This window comes from Phoenix dactylifera, chromosome 4 (assembly GCF_051530095.1).
Source record: "Phoenix dactylifera cultivar Ajwa chromosome 4, Ajwa_hap1_PhDact_Kaust_v1.1, whole genome shotgun sequence".
Classification (NCBI taxonomy): Eukaryota; Viridiplantae; Streptophyta; class Magnoliopsida; order Arecales; family Arecaceae; genus Phoenix; species Phoenix dactylifera.
This window is the reverse complement of record NC_143193.1, coordinates 51,203,396-51,227,296: the sequence shown is the minus strand read 5'-3', so window position 1 is coordinate 51,227,296 and position 23,901 is coordinate 51,203,396. Positions and strand designations below refer to the sequence as shown.

At 36.3% G+C, this 23,901-nt stretch overlaps 2 protein-coding genes across 8 annotated transcripts; one reads left to right on the top strand and one right to left on the bottom strand.

Annotated features, from left to right (window-relative positions):
* Positions 1-141: 141 nt before the first annotated feature.
* RECQ4A (DNA helicase (RECQl4A)) lies at positions 142-13,629 on the bottom strand. 5 transcript variants are annotated; one of them, XM_039133198.3, is made up of 28 exons: positions 13,325-13,629; positions 11,950-12,041; positions 11,608-11,787; positions 10,961-11,018; positions 10,484-10,691; positions 10,242-10,396; positions 9,966-10,139; positions 9,751-9,881; positions 9,275-9,647; positions 9,064-9,195; positions 8,638-8,724; positions 8,433-8,560; positions 7,552-7,672; positions 7,314-7,465; positions 7,111-7,246; positions 5,202-5,325; positions 5,045-5,115; positions 4,891-4,959; positions 4,662-4,790; positions 4,420-4,578; positions 4,216-4,296; positions 3,970-4,131; positions 3,783-3,838; positions 1,797-1,929; positions 1,609-1,703; positions 1,416-1,493; positions 960-1,345; positions 142-310 (listed from the first exon to the last, which is right to left on the bottom strand). In XM_039133198.3, exons 2-28 carry the CDS (start codon positions 11,970-11,972, stop codon positions 210-212), a joined length of 3,702 nt encoding a protein of 1,233 aa, XP_038989126.3. In that variant the 5' UTR covers positions 11,973-12,041; positions 13,325-13,629; the 3' UTR covers positions 142-209. The 5 variants fall into 5 exon arrangements, with proteins under 5 accessions (XP_038989126.3, XP_088576591.2, XP_089786399.1 ...); XM_088720465.2 differs by lacking the exon at positions 13,325-13,629 and adding an exon at positions 13,082-13,228; XM_089930273.1 differs by having other exon boundaries at positions 232-321.
* Positions 13,630-16,316: 2,687 nt separating this feature from the next.
* On the top strand, positions 16,317-23,901 carry LOC103701314 (zinc finger transcription factor YY1-like). Of its 3 annotated transcripts, none has more exons than XM_008783331.6 (6): positions 16,317-16,828; positions 17,012-17,070; positions 18,051-18,250; positions 18,907-18,996; positions 21,458-21,601; positions 23,026-23,901. In XM_008783331.6, exons 1-6 carry the CDS (start codon positions 16,743-16,745, stop codon positions 23,554-23,556), a joined length of 1,110 nt encoding a protein of 369 aa, XP_008781553.2. In that variant the 5' UTR covers positions 16,317-16,742; the 3' UTR covers positions 23,557-23,901. The 3 variants fall into 3 exon arrangements, with proteins under 3 accessions (XP_008781553.2, XP_038989124.2, XP_088576594.1); XM_088720468.2 differs by having other exon boundaries at positions 16,542-16,828; positions 18,023-18,250; XM_039133196.3 differs by lacking the exon at positions 17,012-17,070 and having other exon boundaries at positions 16,378-16,828.

Here is a 23,901-nt window from a genome sequence, read left to right as displayed (position 1 = left end):
AGCAAGCATGTGATCCTGAGGCTGGATTTGTCTGCAGGCAAATTCGTTTTGGGCTGTCACTTGTCATGAGATCTTCGAGCGCTCCATGTTTTGTCCGTACTCTTTTATGGTGAACCTCAAAGCCTCTATTCTTTCGGCCCAACTCTGTTCCACTCGCAACCAATCTTTGACCTAGTGGATCAGGTCCAGATTCCAATTCCAAAACCAGGTCATTGCTCGCTCAGAGCCCGGCCCAGTAGAAAAGTAGCAACTGGGCCGACCCACACAACTTTTATCATCCAATGTAGTCCCGGGAAACATCCTCTCAATCCTACAGATCAACTGTTCCATTTCAGCCTGTGGTATATATATCAATTTATAGCCAACATGCGTGCACATGAGATAAAAAAAATGTTAAAACTTGTGTCCATGATTAACAGCAGTAGCTCTTCAAGTAGGCTTAGATGCAAGGATTAAGATGCCTGAATGAAAGTGCTGCCAATGAGAAGATTGGAGTCTAACAGACTTTTGAAGGCCAAAAACAGATGAAGTACCCTCCTTTCGTTTCCAGAGAATGTATATCAAGGTAGCATTCCCTTTTTAGTTGTCAAGACATTACTTAACATATATATGTACACTTCTTTCTGATAATTATAACATTCCTCACAAAAAATAAGTGAGGCTTCATGCAGGAGTAATATGAACCAAGTCACCGCAAAAAAAAAAAAAAAAAAAATCGTCAATGAGCACAGAGATAGGAGACTGATGATATCCTTTTTGTTAGTACGGTAGGGAAGATGATATCTGTTCTAGTAGCAGCATTAAGGCAGCAGACTGAATGGAAGAGGATGCAGAATGCGAGTTACACTCTCTAGCCTATAGAAGGAATCCACCAGGAGGCATTGCACAAGAACCTCTGTCGCACATCAACTACTTCTTAAATGTGTATTCTTGGAATAGATTATCAATGGGGCAGTTACCTTCGCTTCCTGGTCGCGACCATTGAGGCAGGACTCTACCCGTAGCCTTTTGTTTTGCCTTTGGATTCGATTCCTCAGTCTCCATGTCACATCCATCCAGATCAAGATCTATGCAGCGGCTGTTGTAGGTTGATATACTTGCAGTATCAGGTGCACTTTTTCGGTCATTCCTAACCTTTGTTACCCGCTTCTTCGATTGAACAGCGCTTTCTGCAAAATCATTGTCATTAACAGCTGAATCAATGCCTGTTGACCCTCTTCTCCTCTTTGCTGCATCAGTATTTTCGTTGCTGCTGCTGCTACTGTTCCTGTTTGCTTTTTGGTACTCTTTGATGGTAGACTCTATGATTTCCAATACTCGGTCTCCATACTTATGTACCTTCGCCCTGTATCATTTTTTTTGATTCAATATATGTTTTCTAGCTGATTAGTGGTTCCAACGGAATAGATCCTTACTTGCCAATGCCATTGATCTCAAGAAGTTCTTCTTTGGTTCTTGGAATTCTCTTGCTAAGATGCTGCAATGTGGCATTTCTGGAGTCGGAATAGAAATCCTTTAGGTATTGGCATGGCCTATGCTATCAAAAGGACATTGGACATGTGGGTTTTGTGTGTTTTATGTGTTTATAATAAAAAGAAAACAGCTCACCCAAATATGTGGTATGCCATGACACCCTCGCCAGCTTCTTTTACAAGTACAGTTCGAAGCAATCGCAAAGCAGCATACAATTTGGCTGACAGATTCTGCAATCAGCACTGAATCGCTTTAGAACTTTTTTTTAGAAAAAAACTTGTCAGAACCGTTACTTAAATTCACTATGTAGCGGATATTATTACCAAGTCTACTTCATTTTGTGATGGAGTATTAGCGTCAATTGATGGAGTGCTCATCATTTCTGGAAGCAATGAACCCTTTGCTGGTGTCACTTCAGATCTGCTCATTTTGGATGCCTTTGCAGGAGCAGGAAATCTGCATTGTAGCAAAGCTTTTAGCATTATAAATTGTGTTGGCCAAAAGTTTAGTTCAGCAAATCATTTCAAACAACAGAATGATATAAGTCACATATTAATCATAACCACTGATAACCGTCATTGCATCTACAACAACAGAAAAGTTGTATAGTGATTATCATTGCTAATTTCAAAACCTCTTCCCTGGTAAATAACAGATTGACTTGTAGACAAGCAGGAAGCCTTATTTGCATGTTATGATTATTTCGGAACATTGCTGTGGCATTAAGATATAGGTGAATGATACATATCACAAACAGCACATTAGAAGCAAAGATGACTTCTAACCATGGTATGTCGTACTGTACTGAACCGGACAGTACCGGGCATACCATACAGTACCGTACCAGTTTAGTATCAGTACCGGTGGCATTCCGACCCTCGGTACACTAAAAAAAACTCCGTACCACACCGTACAAATACTGTGCTAGTGTAGCACCGGTATGGGGTCTAGTTCCGATACGGCGAATCTTGCTTCTAACTACATGACAAATGAAGAGATACATGAGAAAGCATAGGAAAATTAATTCCATTTTTTCCTTCGAAAATATGAGTCATGTTTCCTTACCATGTATTTATAGTATTGACGAAACATGGGAAATCAACTTTTAAAAAGCATATTTTCTAGAATTCTTGGAATGAAGAACTGCATAACCTGATCTCCATACTTAACATAGGAAAGACAGAATCTCAGGATTTTTTGAAGATAGGAAAGTATGTTAGATAGGTCAAGCTAGGTACATGGCTACGCAACTCAAAATCGACAGATTGTAGATTCCCAAGGAAAAGAAAGAAGATTGTCAAACACAAGACTTCACAGAACAAATAATTTTAAGGACAGCCGTCAATTATGGCATACTACCCAGTCATATATGCTGCTTGACCTAACCACGTCAATGACAGTGAGGAAGGAAGTACAGTCAATGTTGTGTGCCCTTCCATTTTGCAATTTATTTCGAAGTACATCAGTCGATTTTATAAGATATTCATCTTTGTAGTTCAGGATACATTCTTCTTGTCTATCCGTTTGTAATTTAGCTACTTTGTGTTTTTGCCCTAATGACTGCCCTATTACATGCTTGAAACAACCTAAAAATATGCAATCAGAACCTAAAAACACAATTTTTGTGCCACAGGGCAAGCAAAATTAAAAGAAATGTACTTCACATAGGAAATAATCAGATCCCCGACTTGAGTGAGCCAAATCTACATCAAAAGTAAAGGATCTGATATCGCTCCTGTTCCACAGATCTGACATGGTTTCTTTTCTTAGAAAAGAGTTGGGCAAGGCCCAGACTGCTTTCTTTAAGCAGATGAAAGAAGAAATAATGTATGTGTTATTTACCTCCTCGTTGCCTGGTTAATCTCGTGCAGTCTGTCTTAAAGTCAACACCATGCATCACTATTTTCTCATACAACATTGACTCACAAACCATAACAGACCAATCCTAAAACTTATTATATTGAGAAAAGAAAAAGCAATGAACATCAACAAGACAGTTTATTCCACTATCCCCAAAATTAAGGTATCAAACTGTGGCCAACATTTCATTGTAACAAAAGAGTTAAAGTTAGAAATGCAAAAGTTCAAGTGCAATACTAGAACACCTACCTACCAACCAGCTTTATGCAGGCTGGTTGGTATTCCTCTCCCCATTTGAGAGGTCCAATGTTCATGGCAACCACAGCATAAATCTTTCAAAAAAAGGAAAGAAGAAAATCCTAGGCACCTAGTTCTCTTATTACTAAAAAAATGGCATACTGGATAAAGGAAAGAACACAAGTGCAGAGAGCAAAAACAAAAAGTCCAACCTCAGTATGATAGGTTGTCTGCCAGAGCGGAGTCTCTGAGCTTTAGATTCATTTACCTGCAGAACAAGAGTTGTCACAATTTAGATGCCATGAATGCTTGATAAATCTGTGATCGAAAAAACAACCAAAAGCTCATTCAGTCAAGTAACACAAAGCAGTCGCAAGCGAAACTAATGGGCTAACTCACCTTCAATACAGAAGAAACAGATCCATAAATATCGCTTTTTCTTACATCTTCAACAAGAATATCCTCAATAACTAAATGCCGCATCACTCTGGATGCCTCACTTTTGGCTAGATGTTTGCCCGCCCCATGAAGGTCCAAGGTATCGTGTCTGTGTCTTTTAACCTACATTTTAGGGTTGCACAAGTAGGTCAGCTTACTGACATTATAGAGAAAGGTACGCAACTAGTTACTTATGTTGATACATACAATTTGGCTCAGGGAACCTCTGTAAACTTCCAGAATGTGAGATGTTGAATACTTTTGGCCCGTCAATATCACTAACTCAACCTACAAGCAGGCATTTTTAACAATAATGCACTAGTTAGCACATATCATTTATAGTGAAATATTAACTATCAGTGAAAATTGACTGCAAAAAAAGTTCTAAAGATAAGAAGGTATATCCCTGACCAGTTGCTTTGCAATATCAGTTACATCTTTTTCAATCCAGTTCGACATTTTAGAACAGTTATCACATGTCTTTCGGCACCTTAAAGGATCAAATTTTTCACCCAAATGAATCAATTGCAGTAGTCGTCTGCAATCGATATCATTTTCACAATAGTTAACCTGTAAAAAGTAATATCACCAAAAAAATTATTGCTTTTCCATCAAATGCTTGACAATAACGAGAATTGAATATTTTCAGATACCATGCGTAGAAGATTTTCAATATTTGTTTCCAGTACTCTATCATTGCTAGCTAAAGAATTGCGCCTTGTTCCAATTGATACAGGGCTTTGCTCTATTACTCCCTGAGTCAGCATGTGCTTGACCCGAATCTAAAGATTTCCAATAAAAAGAGATCAATAACAAAGCAAACATATGTCATTGCAACAAAATTCCTAGATCAATGAAAAATAAAAACCGCTCTTGACTTACATAGTCGCTGTAGTTGTAATATAAAACACAAGAAGAACGCTGACCATCTCTACCGGCACGCCCACATTCCTGGGGGAAAAGAGAAAAAGAATATAATAATTTGAAGCACATTTGTGGCACTAGTCAGATACTACAGATGCATTTCAAAGATTACCTGATGGTAACCTTCAATAGATTTTGGAAGAGAATGGTGAATAACAAACCGAACATCAGGTTTGTTGATACCTGAAATTCATATATTACTATGAGATGTCCACAACTTATCTACATTCTAAATGCAGAGAAACCTAACAATGACAATTGCTGAATACCCATTCCAAAAGCCACTGTGGCACATATTATATTGATTTCATCCTTGCTCCACTGCTTTTGAACATATGCTCTTTGAAGAGGATCCATGCTACCATGGTAAAATGAAGCTTTATGTCCATATTCCTAAAAAACAAGGAACATTTTTTGTTAGTTTTAAGGATGCATTTATGACCAAATTGACACAAATAAAAGCCATTCACTTAAAATATGAAGTAATAAATTTATCAAAATTCTTAATATGCATTGGTTCAAGCATAGAATGCAAAAAAACACATATTTGTTGCATGGTACCTTGTAGCTGCAAATCTTACTTGGTCACTACAAGAAACAAATGCAAGATAAGTAATGCAAAGTCTTTAAAAAAAACTGAACTTTGATAGGATGAAGAAGAATCGACAAAACAAGAGCATATATGATTTAGTCTGGTAACAATTAAAGTCAAGAGCATATATGATTTAGTTTAGAGTATGCAAAATATTGAACTCCACCTGCAGTTAGTTTTCATTTCTATGTGTTGTTTTTTTGTAGATTAGACAAGAAGAAGCTAGTCAGTTTTCTTAACTATTCTTTTTTCCTCAGGGAAAGTTTCGATCTTTTTTCAGTGATTCTGTGGTCTCTGTGAGAACCATATAGTTAGCTGAGCTTAAAAAGACAAGGAAAGATGGTTAATCGACTACAAAATAGCAGGGCTTATTGCAAATTAGTTGCATCATGAACCCTCACTGTCATAGTCCTGTTTAAACATGCCTGTAATATGTGAGAAGGCCTTAGGGCACATTTGTTTCTCCTCAATATGTGAGGCCATATAAGGCATGAAAACTGTAGAGAATGAAGATGAGCAAAATTTTGGACTATCTTAAGAGCGCAAGTATGTGTTCCAAAGCTGAGTCAAAGTTAACTGACGCATATAATCAAATGGTGAACGAAGTTTCAACTTTCCCCTCTGTCATCCTTTTGGATGTTCAAACAATTTAGAAAGAGAGAAAACGACAAATTTCTTGATTGATTGTTGATTTCCCACACACTAGTTAGGGGAAAGAGTCAGATGGCTAACTATATCCAGCTTGTGTTAAAAGTTTATTTTTATTTTGATCATTGCTTAATCCTAGCTGGAGGGTGCCACTAAAGGCTAAACTGTATTTTCCATCTCCTGTCGTTGTGATATTTCAACGGTAAATAATTTTGTTTTGCATAGCTCCTCTCCATACAGTGTGAGCTTGCCTAGAAATATGCCTCATCAATAGCATCACGAGTTCATTGCCTTAACTCAAAATTTTCTTTGGTGCTGCCAAAGAGTTCTCAGCAGTAACAGTGAATCCTCAGGCATTACCTAAGCATCTAAGTCTATATTCTGGGTTCACCATATTGGCCACTTCTCATCAAAATCAAAATATCATCATAGTTTTCTTGGAATATTACCTTTAAGACTATCTTCACACTGGAATTAGATTGTCTATCTACATATCAATCTGACTTTCATGAGGAAAAATCCATGTATTTATTAGTGTGACAGCAAACTAATGAATTTCTTCCAACACTAGATCCTCGAGTTCAATAAATAATGTGTTAATACAACACATTGAAAAATTGACTGGCTGTTTGTCCAGAGGGGTTTCAAACATTTCAGTTGCAAATTTCAAGAAACATATTGGTCGGCCTTCAAACCAGAAACAAGAACTAATGCATATTCAAGAAGCAAGAAATAATAAGAATTGCCGAAGATACTGAGCATAAATTGGACTCTTGATACAAGAAAGCCAGTAACAATCACCGAAGTCAGGAGGGGAGAAAAGAAAAAGAAAAGAAAAACAACATTCATGTCAGCATATATTTTATTTTCAACACAACATTTTTTTAAACGAGTATCTTAAGATAACCTGCAGTGCCATACTAAAGAAAGCAAATAACCTGTAGTTTCTCAGCCACTTTTTCACAGTCCATTCTTGAAAGACAATAAATGATGCCACATTCATCAAAATGGTTTTCTTTGATGAATTTATCAATGTCCTCCAGGCACTTTTTTGTTTTGGGCATTACAGAAAACCTGCAAAAGTTAAAACCATCATCCAGTATAAAGCAGACAGCAGCAGTGCATCTCAATTGACACTCACCACAAGTTTGGGCGGTTAAAACTTTGTTGAAAAATGATGCAATTCACTAGGCCAAGAGCTTGCACAACATCTTCCTTTACACTAGCTGTTGCTGTAGCAGTTAGAGCCAACACAGGAGTATTTGGGTACTTTTGTTTCAAAATACCAAGCCCCTGATAGAGTGCAAAATTTTAGTCAGAACAGGGTAAGTTTGAAAGGTTCTCATGTGTGCTGAAAACAAAGTTTTTATCATCACAACCTGATAATCTGGCCTAAAATCATGTCCCCACTGGCTTACACAATGAGCTTCATCAATAACAATTCTAGCAAGTGATCCCCGCGAGTACAAACTGTCCAAGTGTCTCAACAGAACATCACTCCTGTATCAGACAAATATTTCCAATTGAGTAAGTGTTGTCACTTCAATTTAAAGAATATAGGAAATTCGCAAGTGTTTTAGGCCAAACGAATTTCTAAAGTTAATGCAGCCCATTTTTAAGATCTCACATCATTAATGTTAGGAGCCGTGCACGTAACTTCACCATGCATCGATGCAAATACAAGCATGCATATATATGAATGTCAGCATATAGCTGTATTTCCTTGAACCAATGTGCTTTTACAGATAATTCCCTATTTCCAGATTATTCTGGAAAATATTCTTTAGATTGAGTGCCAGTTTCTGGCACTGAAACAATCCTGTTACATTAAGGTGATGCTTTTCTGCAGAATGTTAAATGAGAAATGAACATATAAGAAGAGCCATAGGAGTAGCACCAATAAAAACAAATGACAGAGAACTGATCAAGATGGTATGGGCATGTACAGGAAAGATTTGAGGGGGCTCCAGTAACGAGGATCCTCTAATCTTTGATAGAGATACAGGAAAAGGATGGGCAAATCTAAGATAATACGGATGAAAGTTGTGGGTAAGGAAAATGAAATAGCTTGAAGTGACATCCCAAGTATCCCTAGTTAGTAACTCTTGGTAAATGAGGGCTCAAAAGTTAAGATAAAATAGTTGGGCAAGGCTTGATGGTTATATTATGGTTTATCGGTGCACCAACTTATCTGATATAGGAAGTTATCGAGTTGAAATTCATGGCATAACGACCCTTAGCTTATAGAAGCAGTGCTCACTTGGCAATTTTTTCTGGAGTTACATATAACAACTTGTATTTACAGATGGCAGACATCAATTCTCTAAAAATTTCCTGTTGTTCAGCCCACTCCATACTTGCATTCAGATAAGCAGCAGGAATATTTGCCTGCTCAGACATAGAAAGTATTTGGTCAGTTAGGTGCCATATAACAACATTTTCATGTTAAATGAAATGTGCAATACCTGCAACAGATGCATTATTTGATCCTGGATGAGCGAGACAAGAGGAGAAACTACCAATGTTATTCCAGGACAGATTAGAGCAGGAAGCTGCATGACAGCTAAATTTATGTTATAGTAGGAAAAGTTACAAACATTTCTCCTAAGTTAAAGGGATCAAGATAACTGACCTTTAGACTCAACAAAGGGAAGGGGAAATAATCAAAAAGAGACGGAAACTTTCTCTATAAATATGAAATATATTATAGTATTTTGCATACATAAAAAAAGGCATCATTAATCTATATCTCTAAACAATGTGTAACCGGCGATGAGCCCTACTAAAATGAGCCTTCGAAAGCTACAAGAGAACTTCATAGCAAATTTAACAGCAGAAAATGTCAGGAGACATTATTTCCGGTAGCCTAATTTCTCGGGTAATGCTTGTACCTGGTATGTCAGGCTCTTTCCACCACCAGTTGGCATCAGAACAAAAACGTTGTGTCCACTCATTGTTGCATTAATCACCTCTCTTTGATTGGGACGAAAGGAGTGATTCCCGAACACTTTTCTGTTATTGGCCTGGCAAGTTGTCAAGTACGAGTAAGCATCAGAGAACATAGGAAATGCAGATAACCTGACATATATTGTGGAAAACCACCTCAAGTTTCTTGGTCCATGGAAAATCTTCACTCTTCCACCTCTTATCACTAGACCCTTCAATGTAATTAACATCAACAAGCTTTGGAGTAAACATCTCTCTTTCCGTGTGTGCTGATAGAATACTTGTTCTATCTGTATAGGAGAATGGTGCCATTGAACTCCAAGTCCCAGAATTCCCTGGTTCATTTCCTATATGAACCTGGGAATTGAATCTGGCAGGATCTATAGGAAATGTGTTCACAGGAGTCTCAGGTTGAAAGACCTGTGCAGCAGTTGTTGAGGCTGTCAAATGCGATCTCCATCTTTCTCCATCTAGAGTCAAACGATGGAGATATTTCTCAAGCACCTGAATTTGTTTATTGAGATGCAACCTGACAAGCAAATGCATGGAGGAGCAAAAAAAAAGCATTTTATTATTAAATATAATTTTTTTCAGCTAACATGGAAATAACATTATGTCAATATAGGACAAACCGCTCTTGGCGAAGATTTTCACATCGTTGAGGACCAAGTTCAGCAGCATTATCGAGAAGTTCATTTGATACTGTAATCAACCGATCCTTCATCTCCTGCAGATGAGTTGTTGCTTCTGGGCAAAGAGCCAGCTACATAATTGCAGATATTAGATGAATGTCATGATTAAAGCAGTACCCTTTAGAAGAAAACTAGATGACAGTGAAAAGGTGTACCTTGAAGCCGTGAATACATGTTTCACACAGTTCGTGTGGCAGGCTATTTTCACTGGGGCCTGTTGTATCACCTCCACCACCAACTGGAGTACAAGGCGTATGTTTAGATGTTGATACTTCAGGTGTTCCAGTGCCGTGATAGTGTTCCATGACTATTTGGTCTACATCAATATTCTGAAACACAAATTGGTCAATGAACTACAAAAACTGATCTAAACACAAGTTCCATCGTTACATCTATAAAACAAATAAATAAATCACAACCAAAAATTCTACCTCCATAATTTCATCGTCATCCAAAACATCTAGAAAATTATCATTAGCATGCTTATCACTGTCAGCATGCACAGTTTGGTGATTTTCAGGACCTATATGAGAAGAACTGTGCGGCATCGATGCTCCAACAACATTTGGTTGCCTCGCATTCAAACCTGCATCAACCTTTGTATTGTAATTATTGTTCTTCCATAAAGAATTTCTCATATAATTCAACAAATCGCCTCCAAGGAGTGAATTACATGGTACATCACCGGACGCTTTATGTGGGTATATACTTGCATGAGATGTCATTCCATGTCTTTGGAAATCAACAACATTGTTGATATTGTTGGAGTTTGAAACTTGAGCCGGTACACAATATGTATTATGATTCAGCACTGGAGCAGTTAATCCAGGTCTTAAATACTGTTTGCTTGTTACCCGACTTCTGCAGAGAGCTTTCCATGCCTGCCAAAAAATTGAGATCAAGGGGATGAGAGTACATGCCAAACTAATTGAATCATCATGCTGCACCAAATTCACTGGCTCAAGAAACAAGACCAAGACACAAGAAAACCGAAAGAAAAAAATGAATAAAATGAGAAGAAATTTTAACTTCAATTTAGTGATGCAGAGGTTATGTTTAAATTAGTTGGTCTCGTGAGTTTTAGTGAGGAGTAAAGTGGGTATATCATCGGTAGAATAGAGAATTTCTTTAGTCATGATACTAAGTGTACCTTCTCAATTTGTAAATTTTGCAGCCTCTCAGGCCCTTGAATGATACAAGCAATAGACCTGACAATGCAATATGCAAAAAATTAAGAGTTGAGAAACAAAATATATGTCATATAGATCAAAGTTACACTCAGAACAAACAGCATAGTAGAAAAGTTATAATTACTGAGAATATGAGCCAGAATGATTGCAACTATTCATCGCTTGGTAATAAATTACTTAAGGATCAAGAGAAATTATTTTTTTTACAATCAATAATTTGCTTCCAACTTGTTGATTTACTGAACTATAAACTTTTGTCTAACCTTGCTTCTCAACCCACACACATGCATATGGGCATACTAATATATGGGCACACGAACATATGTATGCATGCACATATAGTGGTTATGTGGTAACCAGTAAATTCCGAATCTCTAATCTGACTAATTTGTCAATAGAATTTTGCCTCCAATAGGAAATGATAGCAGAGTGAGGGCCAAGATCTCAAAGCCATACATAATGCAGCCATGATTGAACAGAATTTTTTGATATATCACATCTCTTCGTGACATCATTTGCAGCAGGTATGAGATAATGTCAGGAGAAAAATATATTTCAATGCTCTAGAGTTAGAATTCAAATAATCAGACCATCAAGACAGTTGTACCTTGCGCACATCCCTTCAGCACTTTCTTCAGGTCTGGGTTTTTGTGGTGATAAAGAAAACAGAAAGTTTGAGTTCAAGAATTTCTCTTGACAAGAGAAATTCTCAAAAGCAGCCACATGATGCAACCAATTGACCTTAGGTGGCTTATCCCTGCAAGTTGATTCTGAACTGAAGTTTCCTCTGTTGGAAGGGTAAAATGTATATCAGGTAAAAGATTGAGGGGGGAAGAAAGGAAAAAAAGGAAAGAAATAGAAAGGAAAAAATAAACTAGAACTAAAGAGAAGCAAAATGTTCACAATAGCAAATTAAAAATTGTCTAAAATTAGATACAATGAAACATGCCTTGGCAATGCTTCGTTATTCATCAGTAAGCATGCTCGTATGCTTCATGTAGTTGTACTTCACTGATCACAGCAAGTACATGAAAGCAAAACCTGGAAAAAGATGAAATCATAAATAATGATTAATCAGGCATAGTTACAGTAATAGTCTGAGGAATTCAAAGTTCATTATGATTCTGTGTTGATACCATATATTTATGAAACATGAAAGGCATATCAAACAAGCATGACCTATAAATTTTATACCATATAATGGGGTTCACAATTGATGGAACTGTAGAAACTCAATGTTCTAGAATGCTAATGAAATTACTACAATAAGCATCATATTGCAAAACCAGATGAAGGACGGATCATTCCAAAAACCTGTGGTAGATGGCATGTAATTTTATCCTAGCAATAGTTTAAAATTACATGATGAGTTACTATATGTATCGGTGCTTGCTATTGCTGTGCCACGACAGCATTGTTAATTTGCCACCACATATTGAAACCTAGAAGTAGACATGTTGCAAACTTGTCCTTGTACAGAACTTGTTATGCAAAGGTACTTTGTATTTTAAAACTTTGAAGTTTAGCAGAAAGATTATGATCAAATGAAGTCTCCCTCTGGGAATAACCTCAAGTTCTAGGACCTAATTTTGTCTAATAAATTGCAGGTGATACACAGTGACACCAGGAAAGTGGTTAGAAAAAGCTATCATCTCCAGACATCCTCATTCCAGCCTCCTTCCAAGCCAACAACATGAAAGTGTTCTCCATCAGGCTGTAGCAGGGAAGGCTAATTAGTCAAAAATTTAAACTTATTTGCTTTTTGACTGGAAAAGGGGAAAAAAGACAATTTTTTCCGAGTGGTTGGTATACCATCAGTAAAGACCCCACAATCAAGTGAATTTTTGCCTCAAGTACAATATTATGATTCCAAACTCCAATGTTTTTATGGATTTATCAACATGTGATGCGTTCAAAATGTCAAACTGAGGCCCTTTCCGCTCAAAATTAATGAAACTTATTCACCATATATAATAAAATAGACTATAAGAAATGAGTACGAACGCAGCATTTCTCCTAGCGTCTTCCTTACAGATTAGATTCTTGTTTTTCTAATCCATGACATATACCGTAGTCCTCACCTCCACTAAAATGCACATGGTCCTCGCGTTCTATTTTCCAATAGTCAGCAGAAAACAATGCATAAACCATCCAGAGATTCCAATCAAAAAAGAAGCTAAAAGAGACAGCATTGACCTCCAGATCGCTGGAGACACCTGAAATTGCAATCTTTCGGGAATAACGCAGGTACATCGATGGATTTCTAACTATGAAATAGGAATTAAAGAGCTGCGACGAAAAGAAAGAAACGCAGAAATCAATACCCGCGATCTGGACTCCGGAGAGGCAGCGGAGAGCCTCTAAGCCCTAGAAATCGAGGAGATTGAGGCTGAAACTGCTCGGATTTGAGATCGGCATGGGGAAATGGGGACGGGAGGGGGGTTTCGCGGATCGATGGGCGATAGGAATCGGAGAAGCGGGTGTGAGGGTTTTGGTCGCCGGAGTGGGGGAGAGCGGGATAATGGGGGGTTTGGCCTTCGAATTAGCGCGGGATGGTGGCATTTTTCTCGAGAAGCGTAGATGGAGGTGGCCGGCCTTCCGGGAGCAAGGGCTTCGATCTGGACCGTCCACTCCAACGAGCCTCTGGATCTGAAGTCGGCATAAATTTGTGGGATGCTGACGATTAGGCTGCCTCTAATATTGTTTTTATTGAAAAAATAAAAATTCTATTTTGTTATGAATCCAGCATATTTGGATGGATGACCACTTAGGCTCTATCTTTTGGGTTTTCCCACCTCTTAGGTTTTCCATCTTTTGTAACTCCTAGATGTACCCCTTATCCCTTTTTTTTTGGTTAAAAAACGGCTACTCATTCATATAAGTCTAATATGAATACAACCAGCTAAATTACGGAAAAGAAAAGACAACAAAGCAACAGAAGCATCTGATACATACCTCTACAAAAAATTCCTGGAATGCCGGGCCACAAAAGAGGCGACCCAGTCCCTTTGGAATGTCTACATTCATCCACCTTTTCGCTTTCTCTTGTTCTTTAGGTGCCTTGTGATTATGACTATTATATTTCTTCATTATCACCATTATATCTCCTCATTATAATCCTAGGCTTATAAAGGATACCTTGAGGAGGATGAAATGTACACAACTGAAAAGAGAAAGAAATGTATAAGAAAAAAATGAGAAATACTATTTGTTCCTGAATAATTAATTTTCTACAAAATTTCTGTACCTTTTTTTTTTTGTCGCTAATCTCTTTATCTTTTATTCTATAACATATTTCTATTTTTTTAATATTTTATAATAATATATATATATATATAAACAACAAAACCTCCAAGCCTGAAAAGCTACGGAAAGATGGAAGCATGCAAGTACGCAACCGAGCAAGCACTAGGAGAGTAGGGAGTGTCCGAGTGGGCGATCAGGGAGACAATGCAACAAAAGCTCATAAATGCAGTTATTGGCAAATAATCAGTGTTTTTTTTTTTTTTAGTTTATGCTCCTAGATACATTATCTTTTTATTGATAAAATTATTTTATTTTTTAAGAAAATAGATATACTATTGATGAGTCGAAAGTATTTGATCGATGATATAGTTCACTAATGCAATCCAGCAGACTGGTGCATAGTGATACCATGATGCTCCATGATGTATATCAATTTGCCATCTATCTTTATTAATTGTTTCAAAGCAAATTTATTTAGCCCAGCATGCAAGGACTCAAATGGAATGATCTTTTTTAGAATTTAACTGAAAAATGATAATTCAAAATCATGAAGAGGATAAAAGAGTTATTTCATCCGTGAATGTACTTGATTTAATTCATGATGCACTGTTTTTGAAAAGTAAAATTTATGAAAAAAATGATAGTTTGAACTGAAGAGGGATTTAAATTTCTTAAAATGCACGATCTTATAGTTTTATATTATCGTAGAAAATCAATTGTAATCAAATTTTGGCCAAACTGGTTTATATCATAATTCTAGCTAAAAAAACAAAAATCAATTATAATCAACACAATGTGACCCAAGATCCATTTTTCTACATTATTATCATGAAACCATTTTATGATCATTATACAAAAAATAAGAAATAAAATATGATAATATGTTCATCTTCAACTTACTAATTGTGAAAAGGTCTAAATTTCATGAGTTTTTTTTTTATAGTGTCCATGGAACCATTCTAAAATCACTATATATAATATAAGAAATGAAATTTCATGACATGGCATCCTATGAAAGATAATTACATCAATAATTCAATCTTTGTGAAGCTATATAGTGATCACGAAATAATTATATGGTTGTCATATGGAATACGAGAAATGAAATTCAAGGTCTAGTCATTTTATAAAATTATCAGGTTCATCAAGTCTAAATTTATTTTTCTATATGGTGATCGAAGAACCACCATATGGTCATTATTTTAATAATGGGAATGAAAGTAGGTACAGAGTCCCTATACAATTCATTAATCATGATAACACCCAAATTCAATGTTTCTATAATGTTTCTATGTAATGAAACACAAATTCCTTAGATGAGACTTTATCACAATCCTATAAAACATGAGAAATAAAATTTATAATAGATGTTACGACCTGAATTTAACATTTCCATATAGTAACCATAGAATGGTTAATGATTACCACATGTAATATGGAAATCAACAATGGGCCTCCTATAATTCCTTGATCATAGTAATATCTATAATTCCATATTTGATAGCGTCCATATAACTACCGTATAATCTCTTTATTATCTAGTTTCTCCCCAGTCCAAAATTGATTAAAGAGGTCCATAATCACAATAACAATCGTCGCATGATACAAAGATGATATGACAACACAATTAATTAAGGAATATCTGAACTCAAAAAAAAATACACTATTTTTCAAAGGCATGGAGACAATTTTGAGAGCTTACACTGTTACACAACAAAGATAAAGACATCTTACAATAATTAATTTTTTTTTCTCTTGCTAAATTCTAAAACTATACAAAAGTAGCTTAATTTAATTTTCAATTCCACGATATTATTCTTGCATGTTTGAATCCCACTGGATTTTTATTAAAAGAAAATATTCTCAGCATCAGCAATCATGACGAGTTCGAATGAGAGAGTCCAATTCAATGAACAACGTAGCGTGCCAAATAAATTTCAAATAATTCTATGTGAAAAATATATTAGCATACGAACATATATATATATATATGTATTCATGTATGTATGTATGTATGTATGTATGTATATACACACATATATATACTTCTCATAAATGTTTCAAAACAATACCCCCAGCCAATTTACCATCACTTCTTAATCAGAGAGGCCGTGAGCTAGTAGGATAGGAGCCCTGCGCCAATCAGGCCAAGTAGCAAGCGAACATATATAATAAGAGTCCCAAGGAAGGTGGGATGGAAGTAGCCAGCGGGATCAATCCATGGCGACCTTTCCTTCCCTATCCGGGCTCCCTATGCTTCCTACTCCAATTAGCAGTCGATTCCACCGCTCACGTGGACTCCCGCACCCAAGCTCCTTCTCTATTTCTTCTCCCTATCGCTCGCTCGCGACACGAACTATTTCTCCCCCGTCTTTTCCCATACCCTAACCCTAGATCCAGCCCTGCGTCTTCTGCGCTGATCCGTCCGCCATCAATCTCGTCGGCGCGGCGAGAGAGGGGAGAAGAGAGAAAGCACGAGGAGAAAGAGAGAGGGAGATGGATCTCCAGACGAATCACTCTATGTTCGAGAGGCGCCAGCCTGCCAAAGATCGGACGCCCCCCGTCCGATGGTTCAAGGAATGGTGCGTTCTTGCCTCTTATTCTGTTTTTGGTTTAGGGGCTACGGTTTTCTTGTGTTGATCGCCTGCCATTGTGTAGAATTTGAGGAATTTTGGGGGCATGGTATATTTATGATCTAAAAAATTGATTCTCTGGCGAACGATTTGATGTGCCTGATTGATTTCTCGTGGGGCTGTATGATCTAGGGTTCCGCAAGATGTGGTGGCGACTGGTGGCAAGTGCTCTCTTTTGAAGTGGGTTACAGGTATCTTAAATCCTGCATTTATAAGGATTAGAGTTCTGTTATCGATTGATGAAGGTTTAATTTTCTCGTTCTGCATTAATGGGATCTGAAAGAGTGTTATTTCTTCTGTTTTTATGTGCGACTCACAAAGTCTTAGAACTTGTTCAGGCTTGGTCAGGGTTGGGTACGTTCATCAGAATAACCAGTTTTCTAGGGTTCTTTGGGATGGCTTAGAGTACCATCTATTAGCAAATTTCTCACTTTGGATGGTTCAATATAATGTTGTGAACATTCTAAAAAAAAGATGATCGAGAGAGCATTTTGGAGCATAAGAATGTTCATTAGCTGAAGAACATGGGAATTGAGCATCGTTTATCTTGTCACTGGGAGTTTACTAGATGATTCGTGGCCTCAAGTGTTTATAGAAGCTTTGGCAAATATGCAAACCTCAAAAGGATTTTTCAATTAGGCAGCAATAAAATCTATCAGTAGACATGGGAGGATTAATAATTGACGTGTGTTAAAGCATTAAATGTTTTTTTATCTTAAGCCCAGCAAAAAAAAAAAGTTGAGACTAACTTTATGCTTCTCTCGAGTACTTTGATAAATCATGGAGCAATAGTTTCCAAATTTCCTTGCTTAGAAGGTCTTACAAAGGAAGTATATTCTTCTGGTTGTTTTAGTGTTGATTTCTACTGTTTGTAAATTATTGCTTGCTTATTGTTATATATTTTACATTTTTATTCGAGCATTCAAATCATGCTAAACTATAAGAAGACAACGAATGCTTGATGTCATGTGTTTCTAGATATTTGTTGATGTCTTTGTAAAGTCAACACTTCTTTCATCTTGTATTCATGTTTGTTGTTTCTTCGACAATTGATATGTAACCTAAGAAAAGAACAGTATTAGACATGTTAAAGCATCTGCATTGGCTGGTATTGCCTTAACTGCCTTGATTGATATCTATTAGTTTCCTTATTTTTTCATATATGTGCTAGAGGATATGATGAAGGCTCTGAGAGAGAAGTCTAAGGAACCACAAGCAGAAGAGCCCAAACCAGAACCAACCACAGAGGTTCTTTTCCTCTGCAGCTATGAAGGTTGCGGAAAAACTTTCATTGATGCAGGGGCTTTAAGGAAACATGCTCACATTCATGGAGAGAGGCAATATGTTTGCCATTTTGAAGGCTGTGGAAAGGTGATGTGCATCATCATTATTCAGTTTCACTTTTGAAATATAAAGAATTTTGCCTTACTCACAATTCTCTATATCAAATGAGTTAAAGAGTTCAACGAACTGTAGGCCAAATGTTTTATCATTAATGTAAAAGAATTGTCATGTATGTTGAATTATTTTTTTTAAATCACATATATGGATATTTTGGTCCCCCCCATATTTGTTCAGTGCTTTGTTTTTGGTTCATATGTTTTATGAAGTTACTCTGGCGGCAAAGATGATACAATGTGCTTGATCCAAGTATATAGCTATCAAGGATATATATCCCCCTCCCCCCCCCCCCTCTTCTTCTCTCAAACTTAAAATGTTCGAATCTTGGTTAGGCGGTTTTGTTTCCTGCAAATATTGTTTGATAATGTTCTACTTCTTTGTATTTGCGGTTTAATTGATTGCAAAGGATGTAAGTTTTTTTTTAAAACTTTACTTTCCATACTTTTTTTTTTGCTTTCTTGCATTCTGTACTTTGATATTGTTCATTTATTGTATCTTATACTTGCTGCTGTAGTTTCCCCTTTTACCTGTTAATACTAATATTTGTCATTGAAGAGTTGAGATGTCCTAAGATCATTCAAGTCAATTCTCACACTTTCTTTAGGATTCATTTTTGTGCTTTGCAGAAATTCTTAGATAGTTCCAAGTTGAAAAGACATTTTCTTATCCATACTGGAGAAAGGGCTTTTATATGTACTCATGAAGGCTGTGGTAAGGTAGTTTCTTGCCCACTTTCCCATACACTTTTCAGGTTCTTTTTTGTCGTGGGTGAAAAATGCATACTGATTATTTTTTCCATTCTTGTTGCTTGGGAAATTCTTATTTTGGATAGTGGAATGGTTAGCTATATGTTAGTATTTGATCATTTCTTCATATTTAGCTATCATAATAGTGGTTTTGTGTACAATTGATCTTTTTTAGAAGAGTAAGAAATATATCAAAATATAAGGAAGAGATGATGAGAAAGTGAGTAAACACAGAATAGTTTAGAGTTTTTTTGTCATGGTATGAAGAAAATGACCGAAAAAGAGGACAAAAAGTGATTTGATGTAGATTTAACAAATGAAAGTCATCCCATTTAATTTTAAATGATATTAAAATGAGAGGAGAGAAGCTGGAACCAAGCTTTAAATTTTTTTTTTTTGAGGATGTTCTGAGCCAACCTCAGATTGAACTTCTCAATTTATATTTTGGTAAGCTTTGATGAAAAATGTGGGATTAAAAAATTATTTCTTACATAAAATAATAAAACTAGAGCTAGAATTGTAAATGTCTTCGAGATAACATTTGAATTTCAAATGTTGTCCTATAATAGGAAATTCGTGCTTGAATCTCTTAGTCATACAATGTGTGATGCATCCAAAAAAATAAGAATTCACATACAATCTCCTAAATCGTTATATTGGATAAAGAAATTGCCTGTGGAACTTATTGCAACCGCAGATATTCGTAAGTCTGTGAAAATCTTTGCAATATGTTTTGTTTTCAGCCATAGATATTTGTAAGTCTGTAAAAATCTTTGCAATATGTTTTGTTTTCAGTTTTCTCACTGAGAAAGAAATTTATTATATATTGTGATTCCTTGGCAGCAGTATTTAGTATATGGAAGGAGAGATATGTGGCTAAACAAGGATAACTAGAAGCGATCGAAAATTTATCGAAGCTTAAGGAATTATAGCATTTTGCAGATGCTATGCTTTTCCATTAGGGGAAGTTTTAATTATTTGACCTGCAATTGCAAGTGGAGCTTCATTTGGAACTGATGACAAGATTAGAACATTCTTATACTTCATTGATTATCTCCTCTTGTGCAAATGCTAAAGTTGCTCTACAATGATAGCTTTTCAAGAAATTTTGGCCTATCGAGAAATTCATTGTTTTTGTAAGATGACAGTGGCGTAGCTTTTAGTAATCATGCCATGGGTTCGTTATAAAGAGTCTTTATTTGTGGCACTCTTTTCCTCTAGGACTATTGTTGACCATGAGCAGTAGGTACTTCCACAATGAGATGGCAATGAAGAGGGATATAATTGGTTAAGCTAATGCAAAGGGGAGAGAGTGTGTTTTATTCATTCATTTAGAGATGCTGCAAGAGTTTAGCATCAATTTGACTTATCTTGTTGATGTAAATTAAATAGCAGAAATTAACAAGGGGGTTTTGGGAATGTATTGTTTTGGACATAATTTCTCATAGATGCTTGTTATGTCACATGTTATTGCTAAGTCATTTTAAAGAGTTATGATGTTGTTCCATAAATATTAATGCTTAACATATATACGTATATATGTGTATATATATATATATTTGTATGTATATGCATATATATATATATATGTGTGTGTGTGTGTATCTACAGATATGCATATATCTATATATGTATATGTATGTCTGTATATATATGTATATGCATATATATGAGTGTATGTAGGTATATATGTATATATATGTATATGTGTAGGTGTCTATCTATATATTTCTTTATATCTCTCTCTCTCTCTATATATATATATAGTAGACACACACACATATGTATGTATGTATGTATGTATATGTATATATATTTGCTAGCCGGCCTTAGCGAGTTGGCGTTCCTCTTTGCATGATAGAGGTCTAAGGTATGAATTCTAGGAGCGGCTTCCCCACCATGTTTTGCAAAAAAGATGGACATATTATTTTAGACGGAGTAAGAAATTTCTTTGTGAAACTTTTATAGGAATGAAAGTTTATTTTAGGTGATGCATTTCATAATTGTAATTTTATAGCTTTTACCTTTGCTTCATCTCTGATAAGTCTATTCAGTATGTGATTTTATATTTTCAGTTATGTTCAGTCTCACTTAATCGAGAAACCATATAAGGTTAATTTAATGACTGCTTTCATAGCCAACATCTTTGTTTTGTTCTTTGATTATTTGTAGGCACAACTTTTTCCAATTTGCTCGGTGTCTTATTAAAAATCACCACATTTCGGAACTTTCTCATAGTTTAGACACTGTACATCCTTCAGGCATTTTATTCATTTGCAAATTTTTCAACATATTTTTGACTTCATTTTGCCTGAGTTTGGTTCAGGTTTTCAGTTTTGTTTCTTAAATATTGATAACTGTGGCAAGTTGCCTTTTGAACTCATTGTATAATCCCATGATTGTATTTGACTTATAAAGATGTAAATTGCAGGCCTTCTCGTTGGATTTTAATTTAAGGGCGCATATGCGAACACATTCATTGGAGAACTATCATATTTGCCCTTATCCAGAATGTGGGAAAAAATACACACATGAATGCAAATTAAAAAGTCATATCAAGGCACACCATGAAAAGGTAAGATTGCTTATAGAGCTCTGGGTTACTCATTTTCAGCCTCGTGCTACCTAACTTGTTGCTTGGGTCGGTTGTGCTATAGTTCTGCAGATATAGTCATATGCTGCTAAAGCCTCCTCGTAACTTCGTTAAGCATCAGGCCTTTAGGTTCTTCAGAGTAAAATTAACATTGTCCTTAGACAAATAAGATTGACCTAATTTTCTGTTTCAATTCTCTCTTCTAATTGGCATTTTGACTTTCATAGATTTTGTATCCTGAAAATGAAAAAAAAAAGTATAGTGAATAATGACTACATAATAAATTTGTTGGTAAATATTAATGTTGCTTATATTAGAATATCTTGACATGTTCATGCACTCTTCAATAATGTCAAATTAGGAAGTGCTAGATGCTATTCAACCTTTGACATTCCTGGATCCGTCATTTCCAGATAGCAAATGTGCTGTCCTGATTACTACGTTGAGGGGCCTTGCAGAACCGTATGAACCTCAGCCTCTTTGGAGTGACAAATCCTAGCATGCCAGGAATAATAGTGCAAAAAATATGTATCACCACCAGCAAACTTTCCAAACCATCATTGCCATGTCCTTTAATGGGTTTCGTCTCAACTTGTCCCCTTCGAAGTGGATAAACTGTTGAGTATTCGTTCCTTGCATGTTTTCTGCCCTTCTATCATCCTTATACACTTTCAGCAAAACCATCAAGCCCCACTTTAAATCTATTCCTTGAATTACACAAAGCCAACTATTATTCTTGGAGACTATCATCTGAATTTGTCTTTAGATCATTCCACCATCAAAAAAGAGTCACCTTTTACATTGTGCGTAAATACTCTCTTGCCTTTTTGGATCCATGACAATTCTTTTTTGGCTTTCATTTTTTTTGTAAGGACATCCATGCAGGAAGTTTTTATATGCTTAGCCACTTAGTATCAGTATAAAGCAATTACTACATCAAAAATTTTCTCATGATAGCAAAAGTTATTCTGAAATGCATCATGATTCTATGAAATTATACTGATATACTAATAACCTTGTCCAGATGATGTTCTTGTTAAAGTATCATGAAATTAACATCATTTTTGATAAACAGGCTGTCTATTGTGTGCATTATGAAATTAGGAGGGTAGCTTTAAAAAGCTGATGATCAACTAAACAAGATCATAAAAATTCTGTGCATTGGCTTGCAAATGCCAATAATTTTCTGAGAATTGATCTTCATACATGGAGCTGATTGTACATGGAGCACATCTCAATTACTTTGTACGTAGGATTAAAAAAAAGATTTTTACTTCATGAAGCAATTGAAGACGAGAGAACATTATGTTTGAATGCAGTTCAAGTGCAACATAGGTAGGTATTGTACTCTTTGATGTCACATTTTTCTAGTTGAATAACGATGTATGTCCAATTCCTGTTCACAGAACTCGGTGATCGACGGAATGAAGCATACACCGCCAGCAGATAAGCTCCATAATACCCCAAAGACGTCTGCAGTGGCATATGGTTCTGCTTCCTCTGACCGTCCCTACGCTTGTCCGTATGAAGGCTGCGGAAAAGCCTACATTCATGAGTACAAACTGAACCTCCATCTGAGAAGGGAGCATCCTGGCCACAATTCGGAAGAAAATGGCAAGCATGCACCTGCTGCTGACCATGCCATGGATGAAGCTAGTGATCAGGATGCTTATGTTGCAAAGGGTGGTGTTGGCAAGAACAACAAAAGAAGCAAGCCCCATCTGGTACAGAAGATGCCACCTGCTAAGGTGCCGAATCGGAAGGGCTCAAATTTGGCTCCTGCAAATGTTAGCACTGTCAAGAAGCAGTGGCGAAGCAAAGAGGTATACGAGGAAGATAGTGAGGAGACAGAGGAAGATCAAGACAATGTTGAAGAGGATGGGTGGAGATATCAAGGGGTGAATGGTGATGATGAGGAGACAGAGGATGAAGATTAACTCTTAGATTGCAGTCTCTGATATGTTTCTGAAGGTTGACACGGTTGCGATGTAGTTGATGTCCTCCATAACTGGTGTCATGTAGCATTATACTTATGCGGACCGGAACAAACACAATAATCGAGTTAGTCAGCAGTATTGTGAACCCATATTCAGAGAATGTTTCTTGGGAACAACCTGAAAGTCAATACCACTACACATATAAGCTCTCTAAATCTAATGCCCATTTGCAAATAAAAAAGTCAAATGCAGCAGACTACTCAGGTTGTCGTGGTGTTGGTAATGCTTGCAATGCAGATTCAAACAACGATTTCTTAGTTCAGTATAAAGCAGCTGTTTATGTCA